Source organism: Vidua macroura, chromosome 15 (assembly GCF_024509145.1).
Source record: "Vidua macroura isolate BioBank_ID:100142 chromosome 15, ASM2450914v1, whole genome shotgun sequence".
NCBI lineage: Eukaryota > Metazoa > Chordata > Aves > Passeriformes > Viduidae > Vidua > Vidua macroura.
Window position 1 is genome coordinate 2,546,094 of NC_071585.1, and position 24,117 is coordinate 2,570,210.

The 24,117-nt window shown below is 54.1% G+C and overlaps 1 protein-coding gene across 3 annotated transcripts in view; it reads right to left on the reverse strand.

Annotated features, from left to right (window-relative positions):
• PCDH1 (protocadherin 1) overlaps positions 1-24,117 on the reverse strand; it is a 55,489-nt gene that overhangs the window by 12,848 nt on the left and 18,524 nt on the right. For all 3 annotated transcript variants that reach the window (XM_053991334.1, XM_053991333.1, XM_053991335.1), the window contains exon 4: positions 14,107-14,326. In XM_053991334.1, the coding sequence (XP_053847309.1) occupies positions 14,107-14,326 (220 nt within the window). The remainder of the gene's footprint in view (positions 1-14,106; positions 14,327-24,117) is intronic.

Genomic DNA, 24,117 nt, shown 5'->3' on the forward strand with positions numbered 1-24,117 from the left:
CTCCAGGGCTCTCTGGCCATGAGGGGCCAGAACTGGGCACAGCCCTCGAGGTCCCCCAGCAGTGCCAGCACAGGGGACAGGCCCTGCCCTGCTCCTGCTGTCACACTGGTTTTGATCCAGGCCAGGTGCCCACGGCCTCCTTGCCCGCCTGGGCACCCCTGGGCTCCCAGCAAGGCACCCTCAGGTACACCCTGACCCCGGAGTCCCAGAGCAGAGCCAGCCATGCCCAACCCTCCCAGAGGAAAAGGACAATCCCAGCCATGCTGAACCCAGCTTCCCAAAGAAAACTGGGGACCACAGAGCACTGGGAGATGTCCAGGAGGGAGGCCACCGAGCAACTGATGGATGTAAATCAGGGAACAGGATGGATGTCCACGAAGCAATGGCAGCAAACCCTTGCTGGTCTCCAAAAGAGAACATGGATCAAAGGATCATGGAATCACAGAATAGTTTGGGTTGGAAGGAACCTCAAAGCTCATCTTGTTCCCTGCCATGGGCAGGGAGACCTTTCACTACCCCAGGCTGCTCCAAGCCCCATCCAACCTGGCCTTGGACACTTCCAGGGATTCAGGGGCAGCCACAGCTTCTCTGGGCAACCTCAAGGCCTCACCACCTTCACAGGGAAAGATTTTTTCCCTGATATCCAATCTAAACCTCCTTTGTCAGTTGGAATCCAATCCCTCGATGGATAAACCCTGGGAATGCTGTTGTCTGAAGGCCACACAGGGCAGTGTGGGCGCAGCTCCCCAGGGATGTGTTCTGAGGTACATTCAGTGCACATTTTGGGACAAGCAGCCCCTATGCCGAATCCCACACCTCCCTCCCAAAGTGTGGTTAAGCTAATGGATCTTGAAAGGAAATTTTCATAATCACTTTGTTAGCAGGGCTGAGGCAGCACGGCTTGTTCTCCAAAACTAGCTGGAACAGCTCGGCTAAAACTTATGAAAAACAGAGAAAGAAATCAACCTGAGGGGAACCCAGCATGGAAAATCGCAGCTGTGGTATTGGCAAGCAGCTGAGGCGATAAGCGATCGGAAAGGAGCCTGTGCAGCACAAAATGTCAGAGCCTGAGGCTGCGCAGTGCAGGGAAGGATCCTCACTGCAGGCTCGCAGAGCTGCTCCGGAGGCACGGCCCGGCTGGAGCCGTGTGTGCCCGGCACGCCCCGAGCGCCAGGAGCGGAGCCGCGGGAGCAGCCCGCTGCCAGCGCGGCACCGGGAACAAGCACCCGCCCAGGGACGGGCTGGAAAGGGGCTCGGCTGCAGAAAAGGAGGCTGAGGGCACACTCTGTGGCTCTGCACAACTCCCTGACAGGAGAGGGCAAATGGGAAATCAGGAGCTGCTCCCAGGGTGAGTGGCCTCAGGTTGCACCAGAAGAGGTTCAAGATGGACATCAGGGAAAATTTCTTCCCTGAAGGATGGCCAAGCCCTGGCAGAGCTGCCCAGGGCAGTGGTGGAGTCACCCTGGAGGGGTTTCAAAGCCGTGTCCATTTGGGGACAGGGGTTAGTGGTGGCCTTGGCAGTGCTGGGGAATGGTTGGACTTGATGATCTCCGAGGTTTTTTCCAACCTTAATTCCATGATTCTGTGTAAAGGGTGGTCCTCTCCCGCCCCTTGCTCATGTCCTAATCACACAAGCCAGTATTAACAGGCAATAATTGGATTATTTCTAATTAATTTTCAGCATGGCCAGTCTTCTCACCTCAGCTACAGCCACGGGGAGCACTCCAAGGAGCACCAGTTCATGTGCACAGGGATTTGGGAATACCAGCCTGGCTTTGTGAGTCCTCTCCAGTGTTTGCTCCTTGGTGGCTGCCTCTCATTGTTCCTGGGTATTAAAGCTCTTGTGTCAAGGAGAAAAGAAGTGGCGTTCGCATGTCTGCCTTTGAACAGAACCATTGTTCAGCTCCATCAACAATTTAATAATCCTTCCCTGGCAGGACAATGGATGGGGGGAAATCGTGTGTGCAGGGGGGCCGGGAGCCACAGAGCCAAGTGCTGTTCCCAGCCTTTGAAGTTAGGGAGGTGTTTAAGTGACGAAAGAAAACACAAGTTTATGAAAAGGGCTCCTCTCAAGGAGGAGATCTGCAAACAAAGGGAACTGAGACCACTTGGAGGGAAGCAGAGCAGGGAGAAGGAAGAGCCCTTGGAAGAGAGTCAAGCCAAACCCCAAGGAAACCGGGAGAGGAAATGACAGTATGGATTTGCATGTGGATGCTTTGTTTCCTTGCCACGGATCTTTCCTGGGGTGCTTCCGAGGAAAGGGAGCACCCCCACGTCATTCCAGCTCTTTTACAGCCTGTCCTGATCGTGTCCTGCAGGTATCATTGGGGAAGAGGCAGATCCCTGACGGAATTTTTGGTGGCTGTGAGAAGGATCAGGGGACGAGCACTAAATGTAGGGTGGGGCTCTTGGGCTGTGCTGAGGGGGAAACGTCCGTCCCTGCTGGAGGCACTCACAGCCCTGGATCCCAAACCCAGCCCTAGGGAACCAAACCCCCGTGAAATCCAACACACAGCAGTCCTGGGAGCGTTAGAGCAGGGATATAGCCAGGGAACTTTGCGGGAATGATCCCACAAAGATCAAATGGGGCCGTTTCTCTGCTGGTTGCTCTGAGATCCAGAGCCCGAACCCCTGGACTGCCCAGCCCCTTTCTCTGCAGTGCAGCCGTGCCACAAAGCAGCTGAAAACGCTCCTTATTGACGCCTCCAACGCCCACAGACTGTGAGGCTGAAAATCTGCAGTGGGAGCACCACAAGAAGAGGTTTTGTGGCTGGCACGTGGCAGGAGCAGCACAAGTCACATCCTCCTGTGGTGCAGGCAAAATTCACCCCAAGAAATCAACCCTGGTGCTTGAATTGGAGCGTTTGCCCTCTTGCTGTGATTCCCCACCAAGCACTGAAAGGATCTGCCACCCTAATGGCCAGGACTGGGGAGAAATCCCCTTCTTTAATGGCCAGGACTGGGGAGAAATCCCCTTCTCCTGGAAAAGCAGAAGGGATCAGCACCAAAGCATCTGGCTGAAGGAGCAAACATGGGCTATGGGGAAGTTCAGGAGCAGGGCAGCCTGGTGATGGCTCATTTGGGGAAAAAACCTGATCCTGATGAATTTTGCTGTGCCCTGTGTTTGTTTTTAGGATGGCAGCAAGAAGCCCTTGCGGAAAAGCGAGGAAAAGACAGAAAATCGCTTCCGATAGGGAATATCAACCTCCAGCTACCCCTGGGTGCTGCAGTTTACAGGCTGCTGGAGGAGAGATGCAATAAAGTTTGCACCACTCGAGGGAGGCCTGCCAGAGGCAGTCCTAAAGGCTGCCATGAATAAAACACGCTTTAAAGAGCCAGCGAGGATTACAAAATCCTAAAACCCAGGCGGGACAAGCGGGATACATCATCCCCCCCACGTCAGAGGCAGGCTGGCAAAGGGGATGTGCTCAGAGCACAGCACCAGGGAGCAGCAGGATGAGCACGAGAAGATTTGGATTTCACAATCCAACAGAGATGGATGAAAATTTCCAGAACCGGTCCACGGGAATAATTTTTTGCAGTTATTTTTCCAAAGGGAGGAGCCGGCAGGAGCAGGTCTGCTCCTCATGCGAGGGAAAATCCGTGTGCAGCACGGAGCAGAGCAGCGTCTGTGCCCAGGTAGAGAGCTCCGAGGGATCCGCGATTGGAGAGGTCCAGGCCAGCAATTGACCCTTTGAAGGAAGCCGTACATCATCATTAAAGAGCTCCGCGTCCCGAGGGACCCGGAGGCGAAACAACCCCGGCGCTGCTGTCCCGGTGTGGGAGAAAACAGGGCTCAGGGAATGACAAATGGAATGCACGTGGGCGGCAGGGTTTACCTGCAGCCCCAGCACGGGAAGGGCTCGGGATTTGCTCCTCAGGGAAGCTGATAGAGGAACAATAGCCTGCAAGTGGCATTGTTTGCAGGAAAGGCGAGATATTTGCCTTTTCTCACTGATGTTGCTGCATCTCTGTGGGGGCCCCTTCCTGTGTGGCTAATAAGCAGCAAGACGCCAGACGTGGAATACAAAAATTCCTTTGGCTTTGATTCGTTTTCTTTCTGGATAGAGTCAGCCTTACTTTTGTCAAGATCCCTGTTGTCTGGGTAATTTCATCTAGAGATCCTCAAGGAGCAGAGATTTCCACATCACTCCGAGTTTAATATCTCGGTTTGAGCTGGCATATATTCCAGCAATAATTTATACAGCTGAAGAAGGGGAAAAAAAAAAAAAGATTACTTCTGTCTAATTGGCATTACACTAATTACCAGCAAAATACATCAGGCAAATATCACATCTCCTCACTCTCTGTCATTTTGCATTCCCTGCTCCATTTTCTCTTTCCTCGGCAGCGATAAAACAACACGACAGCCATTCCGACATCCCTGAGCGGGGATCACATCCTGACCCCCTCCTCCTTTTCCTGCTGCCTCCTTGTTTCCTCACGTCCAGGCAGACACACACAGCTGACGGAGAACTGCTGTTCCCAGGAACCCGTGCATTCCAGCACCCTGCTCTTCCCTGCTGGATCCCTTCCCCAGCCTCTCCCGTGCTCCTTGTTCATCCCTGGAAGAGCATTTTATACCTGACTAATGCAGAACACAGACTTACAGGGGAGTCACAGGTTTCAGCCATGGGCCACCTGAGCTGATTTATTCCTGATTCACAGCATCCCTGCCAGTCTACCCCAAATTATTGGAAAAATGATGTTATTTTAGCCCAACACCAGTCTTATGCCGGAGTAAAGATGCCAAGTGTAAATCCAAGCACGTCCAAGAGCTACCACGAGCAGAGTCCTCATCATCAGTCTCATTCTGATGTGAGCTCCCTGCAGACAAGAACCCTGGAACAGAGCACTTTGGAGGGATCCTTCCCTGTTCTTGTCCCCCAAGCCCAGGAATGAGGTCTGGATGTTTATTTTTAGGGATACAGCCCTGGAAGGAGCATCCAGGTAGGACTCGGTGTCCATGACACCCCCGGAGGTTCCACGCTCCCACCAGTGAGGTTCAGCCTCCTTTTCCACAAGGATTGAGGGTGAAATACCTCACAGGGATCATCTGGGAGCCTTGTACCCCGTTCAGAGGCACAACTCGCTCTCCACCCCGCTGGGGACAACACACACAACGTCCCTGCGTGTCTCTCCTGGGAAAAAGGAGCCTTCTGGCCACCAACACATAAATTCCCCCATTCCTGCTCATTGGAAGCTTCTTGTCCTGCTCAAAGTTGCTGGAAAGGGAGCCCAGCTCCAGCCACACTGGCCAGGGAACAAGGACTGAGCACCACGTGGCCGCTGTTGTGTCCCTGAGCAAAGCGTGGCCGCCTCAGCTCCCAGGAAATGAGCCCTGGATGCTGGCAGGGAACTGAGCTCTCGGGAAGGAGAGGCAAACGCAGGGGCTGCCACGGTTTGATAACCTCTGAGGCACAGCAGCCTGTCCCTGGGATGGCTCGCCACAGCCATGACTAATGGGAGATTTATGGAGTGTCCTCTCTGCCGGGGAAGCGGAGCGCCGGCGTTGCAGCCACTTAACGGAGGGGACTTCAAATCAGGATGGATGAGAGCCCGTGGGAAGGAGACAGGAAGAGAGATTCTTTAATGGTGACAGCACAAAGGATCAAATCCCGGGGAAGAGCCAACAACTGAGACTGACACCTGACCTGTCTCAACAGCAAAGCTCCCATTGATTTCACCGGGGACAGGGATGAATCCCTTATCCTCTATCTCCTGCTGGTGAGAGGGATTTTCCATGTGAGGGATCCACACCTGACCGATCCTTCAAACTCAGCCACCTGCTATTTTTATGAGAAAGAAACTGCAGTGTGGAGTCCACGAGAAGCTCAAATGGGAGAGTTTGTAAGCTCCTCTGGCATTAAGTTTAAATCCCACACTAATGCAGGTCCCTTGCACGGGCAGAGGCACTGCCAGGCAGGTTTATGGAGACATTCCGGAGCATTGGGAGGCAGATAAAGGGGGAATAACTGCGGTAGATCACACAGGAGCTGGAAATGGCACGTCAAATTACTTCAAAAGGAGCTTTCTAAGGAAGCAGGTCTTTGAAAACAACAAATAGTCTGGGGCTGCTGAGGGATCCTGCCTGTCTGTTGCTTTTACACTCGGTGGCTTTTTCTGGTTTAGACGTGTTCTAAAGCTGAATGCCAAGCTCAGAATCCCTGCCTCCTGCAGAATCCCAGCTTCCTGCAAGTTCAGCTCTTTGTGGAGCCACAGAGCAGGCAGGGTGGGAAAACTGCTCTGTCTGGAGAGCAAAAATGGCCAAAAAAATGTGGCCCAGCAAAAGCTCAGCCTGGTCACTCCCCTGTCCAGCTGACCATGGAGCCGTGCTGGGACAGGGACAGGGGTGAGCCAACCAAGGAGGGACCTGCCTGTTCTGCTCCCAAAACACACAGAGCACTGTGGCTCAGGAGGAATCATCATTCCCATTCCTGGCTGTCCCCCACCTGTCTGAAGAAACAGCAGCAAGTCCCAAGTTCAAGCGTGCATTTTAAAATGGGCTGGGAAACACACAAGAAGAGCCTGAAGCAGCTTCACCCAACCCCTCGCTCCAAAGAAATGTCCTCCCTGGAGAGGAACGTGGGACAAGCAAAGAAGGGCTCCACCCTCCCATTCCCATTGCAGATCTAATTCGGAAAACTCTTCCTGGAACAGGGTTTAAGGAACTCTCGAGCTGAAGCCATGAATAGTTGGAGGCTGATGTAAACTATTTTTGGAAAATCGACTTTCTACCAAAGAAGGGATGTTGAGATTTGGCCCAGAGATAAGAATAGCTGTGCATGACCATTTGCATGGGCATTTGCATCGGAATTTGCAACCATTGCCAGGGAAAAGGAAAATGCCAAGTCCTGTGTGGGTTGGGTTCCTGTTTTAATGTCACCGGGGTCATGTTCTGCCAGGTGAAAACCTTTTCCCAGGCCTGCTGAGGTGGAATGTGGTGGAAAACGTTCCTGCCTTGGACTGGAGGAGTTCCATGACACAGTTTGGCCTCCCTTGTTGGGAAGATGGGAAATCCTCCCTTCCCTGGGACAGAAGAAGGCGCCTTCCCTCAACGAGCTCATTTATAATTCTTAGCTAAAAACTTCCATATTCCCATCTGTTTGTAGCTGATTCCCTTAAGGAAAGTCTCAAAGTTTGCCATGGAGCTGACCAAGCCTAAGAGCGGGGTGAGCTTGGGGTCAGCAGCTCCCAGCTGCTCCCCAGGCCTGGGGTCTCTGCAGGATTGTCTGGAAAATCCACACAGCGAGGGCAGGGTCACCTCCCCGAGCTGTGCACTCACCATGCACAGGGACAGAGCATCCTCGGGAGGGCTTCCAGAGGGAAAGAGGAATAAAGATTAGGAGAAATGATAGAATTTTCTCCACCCAGTAAATTCAGAGCAGGGGGAATGTGATGGACATATTACAAACGAGAGGGCATTTGTGGATTTCCACTGGCTTGCCACAGACAGCAAGAGGGAATGGAAGAGATCCCAGCCCAGCCCAGGGTCGCAATGACCAGCAGAAAACTCCCAAAAGTCCAATCCTGAATGCAGCAGGCACACACAGAGCCGTGGGGACCTAGATGTGCTCCAAGAGAAGGCACCTTCCCACTGAAATACGGAGATTTTGTCTCTTGGGCGTTGACTCTGAGTGACTGCACTGCCTGGACCTTTCACAATCACACCTCAGGGGCTCAGGGACAGAAAGGGGGGGGGGGAAAGAGCAGCCAGAATCCAGCAGGGAAATTTGGGTTCTACAAATAACTCCTCTAAAGATGTCCAGGATCCGCCAAGGATCTTTGGAGAACTCGAGGACAGCCTTATGTGTGTGCCGCCACATAATCCTGTGAGGCAAGAGAGGCAGATAAATTATTGCAGCTATTTTGGACAACGTCTGAAGCGAGGAGCAGCCTTCTTAGAAGGTCTTGAGAGGATTAAAGGCACTCTCTGGAGCTGGGAGCAATGTGCTTGCTCCTGGGGCAGGGGAACAGCCGTCCCCTGTTTACCCCAGCTCCTGGGGACAATTAAGGAAGGTCACCTGGCTGGCGTGGCAGGACAACTGCCCTGCCCTGCCCTGCCCCGAGCAGCTCTGGCGTCAGAGTGTGCCCAGACACGGCCGCTGGAAAACATGGAAAATAAGGAAATAGGGCTGGAGTTCCAGCTCAGGCAGAAATGTTGAAACCAGGATGGGGTAATCCAGGGCCATTTGCAATCTGCTGGATGTTGTCTGTCCTGATAAAAATCTTTTCCCAGCAGTGATTAAGCAAACCAGGAGCCGGTTTTGGGGATGAACCAACATTAAGTGTGGAAAGGAGAGAAGCTCCCGAATTCTTCTGCAGAAGAAAAAGATCACTGAGGGACCCAGAAAGAATTTCCAGAGGCAGATGATGAGCAGAACATTCACAAAGAATGTGGACACCCTAAATCTGGGCAGCGGTGGGAGCTGCTGGTCAGGACAAAAGGAATTCCAGCCCTGAAGTGTTAAAAAGGGCTGAAGATCAGTTACAAAAACCCAAACCCACAATGTCTCAGCTAGAGACGAGTCCAAGCAGCGGCCAGACCCGAGCTCAGCTGGGCAGAGGTGTGACCTGCTGGATCCCAGTCAGCAAAGACCGGGAATGGCACGGATCTAGCTGGAATCCCACATCCCAGACAAAGCCCACTCCAAAGCATTCCTCAGCCTCTGCACCAAAGCAGAAGGGCTGCATGGTACATTTGAAAAAAAAAAAAAAAAACAACTCCACAGACTGCAAATGTGCCTGGAACTCTCTGCAAGATGAAAGGGACATTTAGAGATAATGTAGGAAAAAGAGAATAGATTTTAAGATCTAGAGGAGTCTCTGTGCCAGGGAAGGAGACAGAATGTAATTTTTTTGTCCCATCTGTTGGCTGCAAGGAATTGAACAACAATCACAGTGAGAACCTTAAAAAGCAGCTCATGACTGGCACTAAAGCAGAGGCAGGAGGCAGCGACTGCCCAGGGCTGCAAATCCATCCTTGTGGTGAGCAGCAAAAGAGGATGGCTGGCTCGGGAATACTCTGAGCCATCCACCTTCTCAAGGAGCTCAGAGCTGGGGGTGCTCAGCACCCCCAGGGAGAGCTCAGAGCACCTTTCAGGGCCTTCCAGGAGAGCTGGAGAGGAACCTGGGACAAGGGATGGAGGGACAGGACACAGGGAATGGCTCCCACTGCCAGAGGGCAGGGATGGATGGGATATTGGGAATTAGGAATTGTTCCCTGGGAGGGTGGGCAGGCTCTGGCACAGGGTGCCCAGAGCAGCTGGGGCTGCCCCTGGATCCCTGGCAGTGCCCAAGGCCAGGCTGCAGCAATCTGGGATAGGGAAAGGTGTTCTTGCCCGTGGCAGGGGGTGGGACTGGATAATCCTTTAAGGTCCTTTCCAAGCCAAACCATTCCACCATCCCTGGCACTGCAGGGTGCACACACAGCCAGGTGCAGCCATATTTCCATGCCATGGTGACACTGTGAACACAAACACTCCCAGACACATCATCCCTGCACCTGGAGATGCTGTGGATGTCACCAAGTGCTGCTGGGGGACTGTGGGACATCACCTGAACACATCCAGCCCACCAAAAGCTTGTGGGCAAATTGGAGACCATGCAGAGAGGAAAATGAGAGGAAGGAATGGAAGGCTTGAACTACAATCAGAAATTAGCAAGGAGGAGGAGGGAAATTTCTCCCCAGGCTGCCTCTGCAAGGGTTGCCAAAAAGCACCACGCACCTCCAAGATGTGCCAGATGTTGCTGCTGCCCAGGAATGAGGCTGCAGGTCTGTGGTGGTGGCAGGAGCAGATGGCAATGGCTGGGAGGAGCGCGAGGAAGGGTGGGAAGAGAGGAAGAGACACCCAGCTGCCAAAATCTCTTGCCTTGGCTCTGCTCACAGGGAGGGACTTGACTCGGTTTTCTCTCAAAGAGATCTTTAAATGTTGAGTTGCCTGAATGGGATCTCCGAGTACGCACCAGGAGAGGGAATTCTGGTGTTGTGGGACTCAGTGGGAAGAAATGGGAGGAGCTGAAGCAGAGTTTAAGTGTAGACTGGAAACTGGGGGCAGAGAGGACCTTCCACTGGGAGGGCTCACCTGGGGTCTCACACACTGTGCTAACAAAGTGGGAAATTCCTAAAGGGATGCTCCCAGCAGAATCACAGGCTGGGATTTCATGGCCATGCCACACACAGGTGAGACAAGCTGCTCCTTCTTCCTTTGCAATGCATGCCTCTAAATCTTCCCTGAAACAAAGGAAAACCTGGACTGGGGGGTTTTATTGAGCCCAGCAGCCAAACCTGGGAAGTGGAATCTCCATCCATTCACTCCAGCTGTGCCGAGGTGTTGGGAGGGGCTCGGACAGCACTGGGAAAAGGCTGGGCTTGGCAAAGCCTGAACCAGGCAGGAGGGCTTGAAACCAGCTCTGCCACAAAGTCCCAAAGCCAAGTTCTGCTCCTGCCTTGGATGTCAGCAGAAGCCTGGGTTCTGGCATTGGGAGCAGCCGGATTCCTGCCTCGTGCCTCTGGAATACCAGGTTCCCAACGTGGCAGAGGGAGGAGCTACCAGCTCATCCAGGGTCACCCAGAGCGAGCAGCCACCTCCAAAAATGCAAATTGCAATTTTCTGTTTCATTCCCCACCTATGGTGAGTTTCTTCCCTTGAACTGTGAGGATAAACTCATGAACATCTGGTAAGTGCAGATCCTACGGCACGGAGAGTGTTGGGAAAGCTCATGAGGTGGTTGGTAATTCCATACTCGGAGCACGGTTGTAACTGCATGCATTAAAAATGGCATGGGGTCCCCACTTTAAATAACAGCCATAAAACAGATTTTGGGGGTGGAAAAGCATGAATCAGAAATGCTTCATCCAATAAATCACAATCTCAGATACATTTGCACCACACAGGGACAGAGGGAAAACAGGCTCCATGTAACAATTCCTAAATTGCTCATATTTGGTCCTGAACTCCTGTTAAATTCCCTCGATGAAGAGTGACTGGCACTGTCACCATCCAAGCCCTCCGTGCATTATGGCAGGGCAGAGCCTCCGTGGAGCACCAGCATTCCCAGGCTCCTTCCAACCAAAGCAAATCTGGGATCCGGGGGGAACAGATGTCTTTGGGAAAAGCGCCGGGTGGCCAAGTGGGAGACTGAGCTTCGTTCCCAGCTCAGCATGCCCCACCAAGGTGGGGAGCAGCGCAGGGAAATGTTGGGGAGGAAAAACAGTGGGTAGAGAGGGAAAATAGCAGGGATGACAAACGCCTGGGATGACTGAGGAGCTGCCACGTCAGTGCCAAGCTCCTGGAGAAGCTTTCACCAGAACCAGCGTAATTCCTCCTGCAAAGGGCCTGGCTCAGCCCCTGCAATACAGCATTTTACTGCAGTCTGCACAGCAGAAAGGGTCCAAAAAAGGAGGACACTGAGATGTGTGTTAATCAAGTGAAGAACCATCTACAAAGAAAAGGCATGGATCTGTCTTCCAGTTGAAACGCTATAAATAGCCTTGCATACTTGCTTATCAGATTGGTTCGGCTGCAGGGATAATCTCCTGGAGAAAGCAATGGAAGCCCTGTTATGTTGGATATTTATAACCAGATGAAAGCTGAGAAAATGCACAGTCGTGTCAGCCTGGCGCTCGTGCCGCGGGATGGGGGTGCGGGATCCAGCACGTCTCCACGGTTTAACAGAAGGTCAAGAGCGGCTTTGTCTGCACAGCTTCCCAAAAACCCAAGATCTGACCTCTTGGAGGGGCTGGTGCTGCTGGTGAAGCCAAGGCAAGGACATGGTGGGACGGTCCCCAAAAGGTCATGATGGTCCCACATCACTGGGGAGCCTTTGCAGGAAACAAGGCATGATCCTTCTCGGGACTAAAAGGTCTGGTTGGAAGCACAGATGTGGATGTGCCACACCTCGGGCAGGGAATGGAGCAAACACAACTCTGGTGAGCTGGTCTAACACCCCAGAGCCTCCTAATCCCCAAATCGCCTGTCCCAGTGCCAGGGTCCCCTCACAGTCTGCTTAGAGGATCACGACCCCGGCCCCAGCTCCTCAGGTCCCCTCTGAACTGCCGTGCCAGATTATCTGCAGAGCACCAGGACCAGCTCGGGATAATGCTGGTGGATTCCCAGAGCCTTGACCTGCCACGGCCTCTGCACCCAGCACAGGTCAGGACAGATGCTGGAGCCACTGGAGACTAATTCCCAACCACTGCCATGGGCAGGGAGCCAAGGCAGGACGTTCAGGGGATGGAGAGCAGAGCAGGGTTGTGGTTATTCCCTGGGAGCCTCCGCAGGGTCTGCACCACACAGGGATCTGGTGGTGGATGGGCGTGGGGTGATTGCTGCTCTCCTGGGAGGTGAACACACACAGGGCACCTTGTGCCAAGACAGGGAGCTGGTTTGTAGGGCAGGTTTGTGATGCTGTGGGCAGGGAGCCATTCCTGGGCCCTCCAGGCAGTGTCCCCTGACCTTCCTCAGCTCTGTCCATCCAGCTGGGCACACGATGAACATTCCAAGGAACATCCCAAGCCAACACTCTCTGCCCTCCACCTTCCAGGTGCTCCTCTCTCTCCCCTCTTTCTGTTTTTAGCCCTGCTCCTCCCTCATCATCTCTGAGTTTCCTGTCACATTCCAGGGCTCAACCTTTCCTCTTCCAGGTCCATCACCCCCACTACCTCGCCACATCCATCAGCTCATCCATGGGGCATTTCCTTGCTCACCACCCTTCCAGCCTCTCTTCCCAGTACTCAGGGAAGCCTGGTACTGTTTCCAAGTCCCAGGGCTCCAGGAACTGCTCCAAACTGCTCTTCCCAGGTAACTGACTGGCACTTTTGGGGAGAAAGTCATCTGCACAACACTCATGGACAGGAAGGTGCAACAGATGGATTTGGGAACCCCACCACACCTCGCTCCAATGGCTGTAGCACAGAAAACTCCAGTGTTACTCCAGGAATAACCTGGGCATTAGGAAGAGATGTTCCACTAGACCAGTCCATTTCCACAACACAGGGACCCAGCAGGTTTGCAGCTCCCTAAAACCCGTCTGAACACACACTCAGCCATCTTCCCACCATGCACACACCTGTCCCAAAGTCAAGGATGCTCCCAGAAACAGGAGGAGACTCCAGGAGAACCCTCTGCCACCTCCTCCCTCCCAGAATTTTCTTTGACCCTGCCACCTCCACAGCCACCTCCCCCGGGGACATGAGCACAGAAGGCAGCAGGTACAGGAGAGAAGATGTTATGTGCACAGCCAGAGCCAAATCCAAGGAAGCAATGGGAGCTGGCCGGAGAAGACAGCTGGGGGGGTGGGCTGCAGCCAGGGGGGCAGCACGGAGGCAGCACGAGCAGCACGACCGCGGGTGAAGCTGCGTCGGGGCAGGGGGAAGCAGCTCTCTGGTGGTGACAGCACAGACACCTCCAGGGGTTCTCAGGGAAAGCTGGACCCCACTGGCAGGTGACCTGAGGGGCAAGGTGAAGGGACACGTCGCTCTGGGGCTTGCCACCACCACCACCACCACACTCGATGAGCCTCCGCTCCACGGATCTCCTCAGCCCAGCCTGTGCCACTAAACCTGCTCTGCCCTCTGCCCCTGGAACCTCCCACAGGTCAGACTCCAAACACACACGGGGAGCTCCAGCACACCCCAGTCCCGCTGAGGTGGGGATGGGCAACCATGGGACCGCTGAGTGCGGCACACGAGCTCCCTATGGGCTGGGGTACAGCCCCTCTGCTCGCGCCATCTCGGACCACCGTGTTGGGCCAATCCACCTGTCCCCTGCCACACCCACCTGTCCCCTGCCACCCCCATCTGTCCACACCACACCCACCTGCTTCCTGCCACACCCATCTCCTGCCCCACCCACCTGTCTCCTTGACTCTTCCCATCCCACAGCTCGCCCACACCTCCCCTCCCTCACCCGCCTTTCCCCTCCCCACCACTCCTTGCTGCTCTTGCTCTGAGTCTCACCTCTTCTCCATCCTCCCGCCCCCACCAAGCCGAGCGTGTCCCAGCCGAGCTCCACGTCACCCACACCGGGGACACGGGTCATGGAGGACCAGAAGCCTCGGGGACAGGTCTCAGGGGAGGGGCAGGCGCGAGGGGCGGGCACGTACCGTTCTCAGGGTGCTCCATCTCCCCGATGCTGCCATCGGGCGTGGTGCGCTCATAGTGATCCTCAGGCAGGGCCAGGGGCCCGATGCGGGGCCCCGACGAAGATTTGCTGCTGGGGGTCTCGGATTCCTCCAGCCCACTGTCGTAATAGCTGTGCTGGGAGGGGTCCTGCAGGTCCTGAGCCTGGCTGGCTGCAGAGAACGTCACTCGGCGATGAGGTAACTGCGGACAAGAGAGGAGATGTTGCATCACCCACCCCGCAGGTGAAGGCAAAGGGTGGGGTCATCCAACCTGACCCCATCCATCCTCAGCCCCAGAGCCATCCCGGCAGACTCAGCACCAGGCTCCATCCCAGCCAAGAGCTCCCCGTCACATGTAGGGAGCACACTTTGCATGGTCCCTGTGCTCCCCCAACCCATCACTCCCTCCACGGCTCTGTCCCAGCCTCTTCCATCACCCAGATGTCCCTTCCTATGGTAGGGTGGCTCTGGAAAAGTCTCCCCATCAGCACAGCCTCCTGAATCACTGTCCCCACCCTTGGCTGGGGGTTCCTAACACAACCCCAGAGCCTCACGTGGCCAAGGCCACCCCAAAGCCTCTCTGATGGCATCACTGCCCAGCACAGAGCCATGGCAGCCTCCTCCTTCCCCTGGCCTGACCCCAGCTCCCATCCTCAGGATTCTCCTCCCAGGGTCACCACCAGCGCCGCTTTTGTGTGCTTGGAGTGTTTCCAAGACCCCACTTCACACTTCCCTCCCCAGCTCTGCCTCATGCTCAGAAGCAGCTCCCTGCCAGCAGCCATTAAGCCACATCATTATCCCACTCCAAATCCTTCCACCAAATCCTTCTTTGGTGTGATTACCGCGGAGCGGAGTGGAGAGTTCAAGGGGCAAGAGCAGGGAATGAAACACAACCACCGAGAGCAAGAAAAAGCCACCACGATGTTTCTCCACCAGAAACGCAGGAAGAAGCCCAAGACAGGAATTATTTGATGGGGATCTGAAGGTGATGAGGCGAGAGAGGAGCCAACACATCGTTTAGGTTGAATACCTTTTTTCGTGCTGGTGCCTTTCCTACAAATCAGTGGCAATCAGGCGTCCCACACACAGCGAGCACCGGCCAGAAAGGGGAAGGAATTGAGACAAACAGAGGGAAGGAACACAGAGGGAGCATTTAGATGAGCTGCTTTAAGGTTGGTTGGACCTGATTAAATTCACCACAGATGCTTAGAGACCTGATTTAAGTAACTTCAGAGCTGTTAGGGCTGCTATTTTTTTTTTCCCAAGATATTTTTTTTTTCCTGAAGAATTTGTAGAGAATCAGGGAGCTTCCAGAAGACTGGAAGTGAGCTAAAATAGTGCCTGTCTTTAATGATGAGAAAAAAGAAGAGCTGGAGAATTATAAAACAGTTAGCTTAATTTCAGTTCCTGGAAAAATACTGAAGCAGATAAAAGAACTCTTTGTAAGTACCTACAAGATAACAAGGAAATGAGTAACAGCCACTGTAGGTTTGTCACAAACAAACATGTCAAGCCATTGAACTCCTTCCTTTGAAAAGACAGCAGGTCTCGTGGAGGGAGGAGGAGCAGTAAATGTTCTAGCTCGACTTGAGGAAGATTTTTTTTTTTTTTTGACACTGTTTTAGCTGATTTTCTCATAAGTAATGCAAGCAAACAGCAGAGGTGCAGCACAGTACATCCCTGTCTGGGTAATGTGGGTGCAAATCATTTGGAAAGTGTTGTTCCCAAAGGAATTACTGCAGACAGCCTTTTCAGCTGGGATCACGGATCAAATTAAAGCTCCGGTTGTGTCCCGAATCCGTTGCTGGGCTGTGTTTTCATTAGCTGTTGGCATGACAGATGTGGGATGGATCTGTCACATCTGCACCCTCGTGAGGAGCAATCACAGCTGGCTGAGGATCACTGCACACCACTGGCTGGGCATCCACCCACGGTGCCAATCTCCCACCCAAAAATGCATCAGTATTGGGATGTGTGAACGGGCTGGGATGTGCCAGCTCTGCTGGGTGCCAGGAGGCTGAACTGGGCGCTGGTTTTGAGGAGAGTGCCCCACTTCAGCAGAGAAGAACAGACAAGCAGTCGTTAGAAACCATGACAAAATATTTCCAAAAAAAAGAGAATTTGGTTCAGGGAAGAGAAGGTTAAGGGTGGCAAAGGCTGGAAAGGAAAAGTCTCTGCTTGGGACCACTGGCAGATGAGAAGGAGTGACCTCTACCTGCAGCAGGGAAGACCAGGTTAATTACCATGGCACAAAACCCACAGTGGTACCTTTGGCCAAGTGCAATCACAGAATCATGGCAGGGTTTGAGTTGGAAGGGCCTTAAAGTTCATCTCATCCCCCCTGCCCCGCCATGGGCAGGCACCTTCCACTAGCCCAGGTGGCTCCAAGCCCCATCCCGCCTGGCCTGGCACACTTTCAGGATGGGGCACAGCGCCCTGTGCCAGTGGGCTGCCAGAGCAGAGGGTGCAACCCCTCTGCTGTCTCCTTAAGGCACAGGCGAGCCCCTCCGGGAGGGCTCTGGAGGAGCTGAGGACAAGGCAGCGCTGCCCAGGTGCCGATGGCCCTCTGGAGTCCCCTCCCAACCCACAGGAATTGTGTAAAGCCTGGCACTGCCTTCCCCCTGCCCTCTGCCCACCCAGTTGAAACCAATTTCCTGCCTTGCCTGGCCCATCCCCAGCTCGGGGCTCCTGCTTTCCCTCCGTGCTTGCACCAGCCCCGCCAGACGAGCCGAGCTCCTCGGGGTGCTGAGATAACACAAATAAACAACCTCCCAAAGCCAGCCTGTGACAGCCACCGTCCCCTTCCCCGGGGGCTCCGTCCCAGCAGCAGCGCTTTTACCTGAAAAACACCGCCTTTAAATGTCACCTCCTGCCGGGCAGCCCTTGAAAGGGCTCCTCTCACTGCAGGGCTCCCAAGCCCTGTCTCCTGCAGCCCCCCAGGGCAGCATGGCCCTGGCACGGGGAGTGCCCCCGCCCTCTGTGCCCAGCCCTAGCGGTGGGTGCCCTGGGAAGCTCCCCACCCGCACAGCCCGGCTCTGGAATCATGGAAAGGCACGGAATCGATTTGTCTGGCCTTGACTCACAGAAATTGGGTTTGGTGTGACCTTTCTGGGGAGGTTAAAGAGCCTTTGAGCAGGCAGTGGCCTCTGCACAGGAGCTGCTTGTGCAGCGCAGTCGAGGCACGCCGGAGCCTTCTGTTTGAGGAGTCAAACACAGCAGGTCCAAGTCACAACCTGCAAACAGCAAATCTGTTTTGGGGCCCTCATCTTTGCTTGCCCCAGTTTTTCATCAGAGGTGACCTTTGTAGGTGCCATCTCACCAGGGCTTCCTCCAGTGCCTTCCTGCCCTTCCAACCTCGCAGGTTTTTCCACTTGAGGTCTGTGCCAGGCTCTTAACCCTGAGCTGCTCACGCAGCGTGACCCTTGAATCCATTTTAAAGTCAGCACTTCCCAGGATATCAGCCAGCGTTCTGTTTCACCACGCGCAGCTTCGCGCCGCGCCGCGTTAAAACGCACTTTGTTTAAATGCCCAGTTTACCAAGCAATCCGGATTGCTCTGCATGACTGCCCCGTCCTCAGCACCATCTCCCACTCCGCCAATCTCCGTGGCAGCCGCGGGTTTATCAGCAGTGATTTCAGATTTCCTTCCAGACCATCGATTACAGCGGCGAATGGCAGCTGAGGAGCAGCTCCAGGAGAACCTCGTTCCACGAGGAATCCCAGCCAAGCTTCCCTTCCCTAAGCTCTGGATAAACCGGATCTGCCTCACAATGCCGTGCTGAGAATCCCAGAATCCCAGGTTGGAAAAGCCCTCCAAGGCCATCGAGTCTAAGCTGTGCCTGATCCCCAGCTAGAGCACCAAGTGCCACATCCAGGTGTTCCTTGGACACCTCCAGGGATGGGCACTCCACACCTCCAGGGATGGGCACTCCACACCTCCAGGGATGGGCACTCCACACCTCCAGGGATGGGCACTCCACACCTCCAGGGATGGGCACTCCACACCTCCCTGGGCAGCTCCTCCCAATGCTTGACCACCCTTTCCATGCAGAAATTCCTGCTGATGTCCAACCTCAAAGAAGTGTTCATGCAAAATAAAAATCATAATAATGATGATGATAAAATCCCCATGATCAGCTGGGAGCATCCATCAGTCTCCAGCTCTCTGTACCCAACACAAACCAGCTCTGCCTCTCCAGCCCCGCAGGAATGCCTGGAGCAGCCCTTGTTCCTCACAGAGGCCAGGACCGTGCCTAAGGAAAGGTTTAAAAGCCAGACCTGTCACGTAATGCCAGTGCCCAGTGTCCCCTGCCATCAGCCACAGTGACTGACGTCAGTGCTATTTCCATCAGCCATTCCCTGCTTTAGCCATTAATCCAGTTGTTCCCTGGGGCTGCCGAGGGCAGTGAGCACTGCACAGCCCCAGCCAGCTCTTCCAGCTGCTCGTGGCACCGCTGCCCTGCCAGTCCTGCCCATCCCAGGCTCCCCAGCTCCACGGACACCTCCGGAGCAGAGAGATCCCACTCTTTGCTACAAATTATTCCATTCAATTATGTCAAATATCTCTATTTTGAATGCCTTTGCTGGTTCCCAACACATGGGCAGGTCCCACGTCCTACGTTGTTATGTCTCAGCCCAAATTACTCCAACTCTTTAGTCAATACTTTTGCATTTTTCTCCATAATTAACAATTTTGCAATCTCCACTTGGAATTGACAGTTCCTGAATTCCACCTCTTCCTGGCGCATTTTTAAAAGTACTTATTGTGTTGACTTTGTAATAATTGATTCTCCCCCAATGTCTTTGGCTTTGCTTGTTAATTTTCTACACTCCAGAATGACTCATTTCTCCTAATTGCTGTAACTCCCTCCTTTTAGCCCCAGTATTTATTGGTTTCCTACTTCCAACTTCTGCCACTGCACTGGAATGTGATTTGGGGCAGAGCTGTCTATTTTCTCAGCTGAGAAATTGTGGCTTTGGATAAAAAACCTGCATTTTCAGGGCTCCCTAGTGCTCACTGTGATATTCCTGGTGTGGACACCTGTGCCAGCGCCACATCTGAGGGACAAACAGAGCCCCTGTTCCCTCTTTCCGCAGGGATGCTCCGATGGGGATGTTCATCCCCGGGAAAATCCTGCAGGTTCCGTGCTGCCGCAGCTCAGGGATTTTTCCTGAGGAGGAATCATTGGCAGCTCTCTGTCTGATGACCCCCATCCTCTGTGAAGTGCTCTCCTGCCTTTTTGAGTCTGTGCCTGCTCCAGCCTCTGCAGATTCCAGCAGCAATGAACTCCCGGCCCACATGCTCGCTGGAAAAGCTCTTCCCTTTGCTCCTGCCTCTGCTGCCTGCTCGTTTTGCCTTGAACTTCTCCTACCTGCAGGGTTGTGAGGAATGGCAGTAATTACTCCTCACTCTGCCCCCTTCCAATTCCACAAATCCAGGCTGCATCCACCTCTGCCAGGTCCTGCTGCAGACACCAGGCAGGTCTGGCCAGCCCTGCTGCCCTTCCCTGTGCCCCTTCCAGCCCTGCTGCCCTTCCCTGTGCCCCTTCCAGCCCTGCTGCCCTTCCCTGTGCCCCTTCCAGCCCTGCTGCCCTTCCCTGTGCCCCTTCCAGCCCTGCTGCCCTTCCCTCTGCCCCTTCCAGCTCTTCCCCAGTTTTCCAGCATGGGGAAGCCAGGCCCAAACCCACGGCTCCAGTTTTGGGGCTCATCTGGCAGTAGCAGGAGCTTGTTTTGGTGAGGAATTTTTGAGGGCTGTCCCCGACCTGCCTGGTCCTGGCTGCACATCCCAAACCCCCCAACACCAATCCCTGGCCGTGCTGATTCCTTCTGCCATGAGGGCACATTAGGAAAAATTGTATTGAGAGACATTTCTTCATGGAAAGGGTGGTCAGGCATTGGAAGGAGGGTGTGGAGCCACCATCCCTGGAGGTGTTCAAGGAACGACCAGAGGTGGCACTCAGTGCTCTGGGCTGGGTGACATCAAATCCTGATGATCTTGGAGGTCTTTTCCAACCTTAATGATTCCGTGAGGATTCATGGATGCTGGATGGGGCTAAGGGGACCCAACACTCCTCAGCCCCTCTGCTCTCTCCTGCCTCTTCCTTCCCTCATTCAAACATCTCTAGCTCCCAGCACGACCTGCACCAGGCTGATTCTCCTTGCTGAACCCAGGGAAAACAAACTCAGCCCAAGTGACAGCAGTGCCAGGAGGCAACAGGAATTTGGGATATCATCATGACCCCACAAACCCACGGCATCACCGCCTGTGCAAGGGCAGGGACCGAGCAGCAGGAGAAATTCCATTGTTCACAAAGGAAACCACAAAATCCGCCCCGGGCACCCTTTTCCTGCTGGCAGGGATGGAGGGGAGCCACCCTGCTCCCTGCTCCCCCCTCCTCGAGCGCACTGGGGAAAATCCAGCGCTTGTTAACTGGCTCACTGCTGATCCCAAAGCGGGATCCGCGGCTCCCCTGGCCTCCTGTGCCTCCCCACGCGCCAGAAGCCTCCTTTCAGGCAGCTGCCAAGAGAGCTGCTTCCCCAACAGCCGCCACAATGCAGCAACTCACAGGGCCGGGAGTGAAAGGCAATGTCAGAGCCAGCGCCCGGAATATCAAAATAAGCGACAAGGGAGCCATTGTGGCGCGGGAGTTACTCAACTTCACATGGATTCATCAAGCCCTCTCCGTTACAAACCAGCCTGGAGCCATGCACCATCCCTGGATATGGAGAGGAAGAGAGAAAGATAAGCCCAGGGACCGTGCTTTGAGTGACCCAGGGCCAGCTTTCCATGGGCGGAGGCTTGGGAATGATTTGCTTTGCCTGGCGAGGAGCGGGGCTCCAGTGCAGTGCAGCACAGCCCTGGGAGCAGGAGGCTGAGGGGAATATTATGTCCATGGAAACCAGGGCAGGCCTCGAGGAAAGCTGGAGCTGAATTGCCAAAACCACCCAGGGCAACGCTCAAGCTCCAGGAAACAGGACACAGGCTCAGCTCGTCCTTGAGCCGACCATTTTACAGCTCATCTGAGACACGAGAGCTTCTGTGCCGTGCTGGGGTGAGGATGGAGCCGAGACAGCGCTTCCCATCCCGTTCAATGACCCACCAGCACCTCATTGTGCAGCCACTGCGCTGATTTTTGGAGCAGAAGCCCCACAAGAGCCCTCCCTGCTTGTTCTGCACTCACCCTGCAGGTGATGGGAAGAGCTCGGGGCATTCCTGGCACAGCAGCACCCTGAGGGACAGGGACAAGGGGCAAGGCGAGCTCTTCCCTGGCTTGGTGTCACCTCCTGGCATCTACAGCTTCCCTCTGCGCCTGCCCTTGGTGGCCTGGGGGTCCTGTCTGCCCCAAGGGCCCCTCCCTGCCCTGCCACAGCATCTCCAGGGGCTCAGTTGGTTGAGCGGACCCAGCTGCATTCCCAGGATTGCTCCTGTTTGCACAACATGAAGGAATTGAGGGAAGGGCTGGTGCTGAGCATGGGATCAGGTCCCAGGGGCTGCTTTGGACAAGGGAGGGACATGGATGGACCCATCTCTAAGCCAAGATCTGTGCACACCTGTGAGACCCATCCTTTGATTCACAACACTCCTTGAGGCCCTCACAAGATTTTGTCCCTGCAGATGGTGTCTCCCAAAGAGCCCTGACAATTCTGGAGCACAGTTAGAGGCCCAAATCTGTCATCTACCAGCCCGACTTGACTGGGGTCATCTCCACCACAGCCACTGGGGTCCCACAGGGCACATCAGCTCTGGTCCGTGATGCTCACGGGGTCTCGTGTGGTGGCTGTGCCTGCCCACAAATCCCTGTGTCCGTCCCCAGCTCCCAACAACCCTTCAGCTCTTTCACTGTTGACAAACCAGAGAAGGAATCCATGGAATCCCACTTCCCAAACCCAGGTATTATCCCAAAAAGCACCTGCTCCCCTCCTGAGTGGCTGCTCAGCTGACAATTAGCGAGTGCTGACCTTGCAGTCAGCAGAGGCAGTCTCCAAGTCCTGCCGAAATAATGATAGCAGAGCAGCCAGCCTCAAATGGACATCAGCTCCCGAGGCACTATTTAATGAATAAATCCAGGGAAAATGCGGGCTGACTCCACATAGGTGCCCTGAAGCCTCCTGAAATTTGCATGACGCTCAAAGAAGCCGCCAAAGCCCGGTGCCAACCTGCCTGGTCAGATCGAATTTATCTAACTCAGAGCAAGATCTAATGCAATTAGAAACCCATTTAGGCAGCCTGGGGACAGAGCCTGCCTAACCCTCAGCCTATCCCAGCTCTGAGCCCATCCAGGAGGTGCCATTTGGCTTTTCTTTGGGTGAAATGAAGATGGGCAAGGAAAAGACGGAAATAAATCATCAGAAGGGCGAACGGTAAAATGGAAAGGGGTCATAATCTTTATGGAATGATGTCTAAATTGGCCTGGCCGTGCTGCCCTGGAATGTCCGTCACCATCCAGCTGATAATGGAGCTATTCTGGAGATGGTTGGTGTGGAGTGGAAATTTCCCTGGACGCAGCAGGAGGCCTCATAATCACATTAAAACTATCTTAAAATCCCAGGGAGAAAAGGCTTCCAGGACTGGGAGCAACACTTGAATAAAACCCTCAAGGAATCCAACAGCTGCAGAGTGGGAAAATGATGCTGGGAAAATAATGAGCTAATCTGGCTCCCAGTTGAACCCAGTGGAGCTGACAGGGAGCGTTGAAGGCTCTGGGGAGAGCAGGGGGTCCAAAGCTGTAGACTTAGGACTCTATAAAAATAAAACGGAGATAACCAGGAATGCTTCCATGGAAGCCTTTCCACAGAAAACCTGTCAATTTGCTGAAATCAGATCATTATTCAAGCGAGCTCCCTGTTTCAGGGTTGGGGCGTGGGGGGAGATCTTTGCTGACACGTGAAAATGAAAAACTGATGCTCTTGCAAAGGTACCTTTCACTTCAGGACTCCAGCCAAGTATTAATTATGGAGCTCAACTCAAAAAGGTCAGGCAGAATCATGCCTTTAGACATTACTAGGAAAAAAAATATTTATATATAATATATATTCTGATTGACCTGGGAAATAGGGGGGAAAATTGTCAGTTCTTCCTGATTTGCTTTCAAATTGAAAATTTTCCTCTGAGGACAAACCTGTTTTGCAACCAGTTCTATTTCCACAGGCAAAGGGCAGCAGCTTTTCCTGTTTGCCCAAGGAATTGTGCCTGTTCCAGAGGTCTGGGCACCCACACGCTGCAGAGATGGGCAGAGCCCTCACCTTAGTGGTCTGCACCTCCTGATGAGTGGAGATACCGGGTGAGACAATCCTTCCTTCGGAGACATCAGACAGGTAGGACAAGTCATAGCAAGGCTTCTTAGGGCCACTTATCTTGCCTGCACTGCTCCAATTCCCATTCCCACTGGCACAGGCCCCCTGGGATGGATGAGCTCCTCAAATCCCAGGATTGCTGTCACATCCTTGGCCAAACCAGATCCTGGCTCCAGACAAATTTCCAGCACATTAGCAAAGGTTTCTGAGCTCTCTGGGCAAGAGACGCCCTGATAATCTCTAATAAACTGTGATCCACTTGAAATCCTTGGGGAAAAAAACCCACCCAAGCTCCTCCAGGCACTTGCAGAGCCTGGAATCACAACACCTCAGAAGGTCTTGCCCCGCCTGAGTGAGAATGAAGGGCTCTTCAAACATCTGAAACATGGGTTTGCTTTCCACGGGGCTCAAGTGCTTTTGATGAACAAGCAGGAAGATGAATGGACGAGTGTGAGAGGAACATCACACATCGCTCCAGCAGGACACTTCCAGCAGGATCTCAGCCACCAGGTGCCCCCCCAGCAGGGCCAGGGCCTCCCCAGCAGCTGTTCCTGAGCACCGGGGAGCTGGGAGGATGTGAAAACCAGGCCATGTGGGAGCAAAATAGCTGCAGGCTTTCAGGTTGCTCGGGCCTTTCAAGATGTCTCCGAGGAGCTGAATCAGGGCACGCTGCTCTGACAGCTCCGGAGCGGGATCAGTT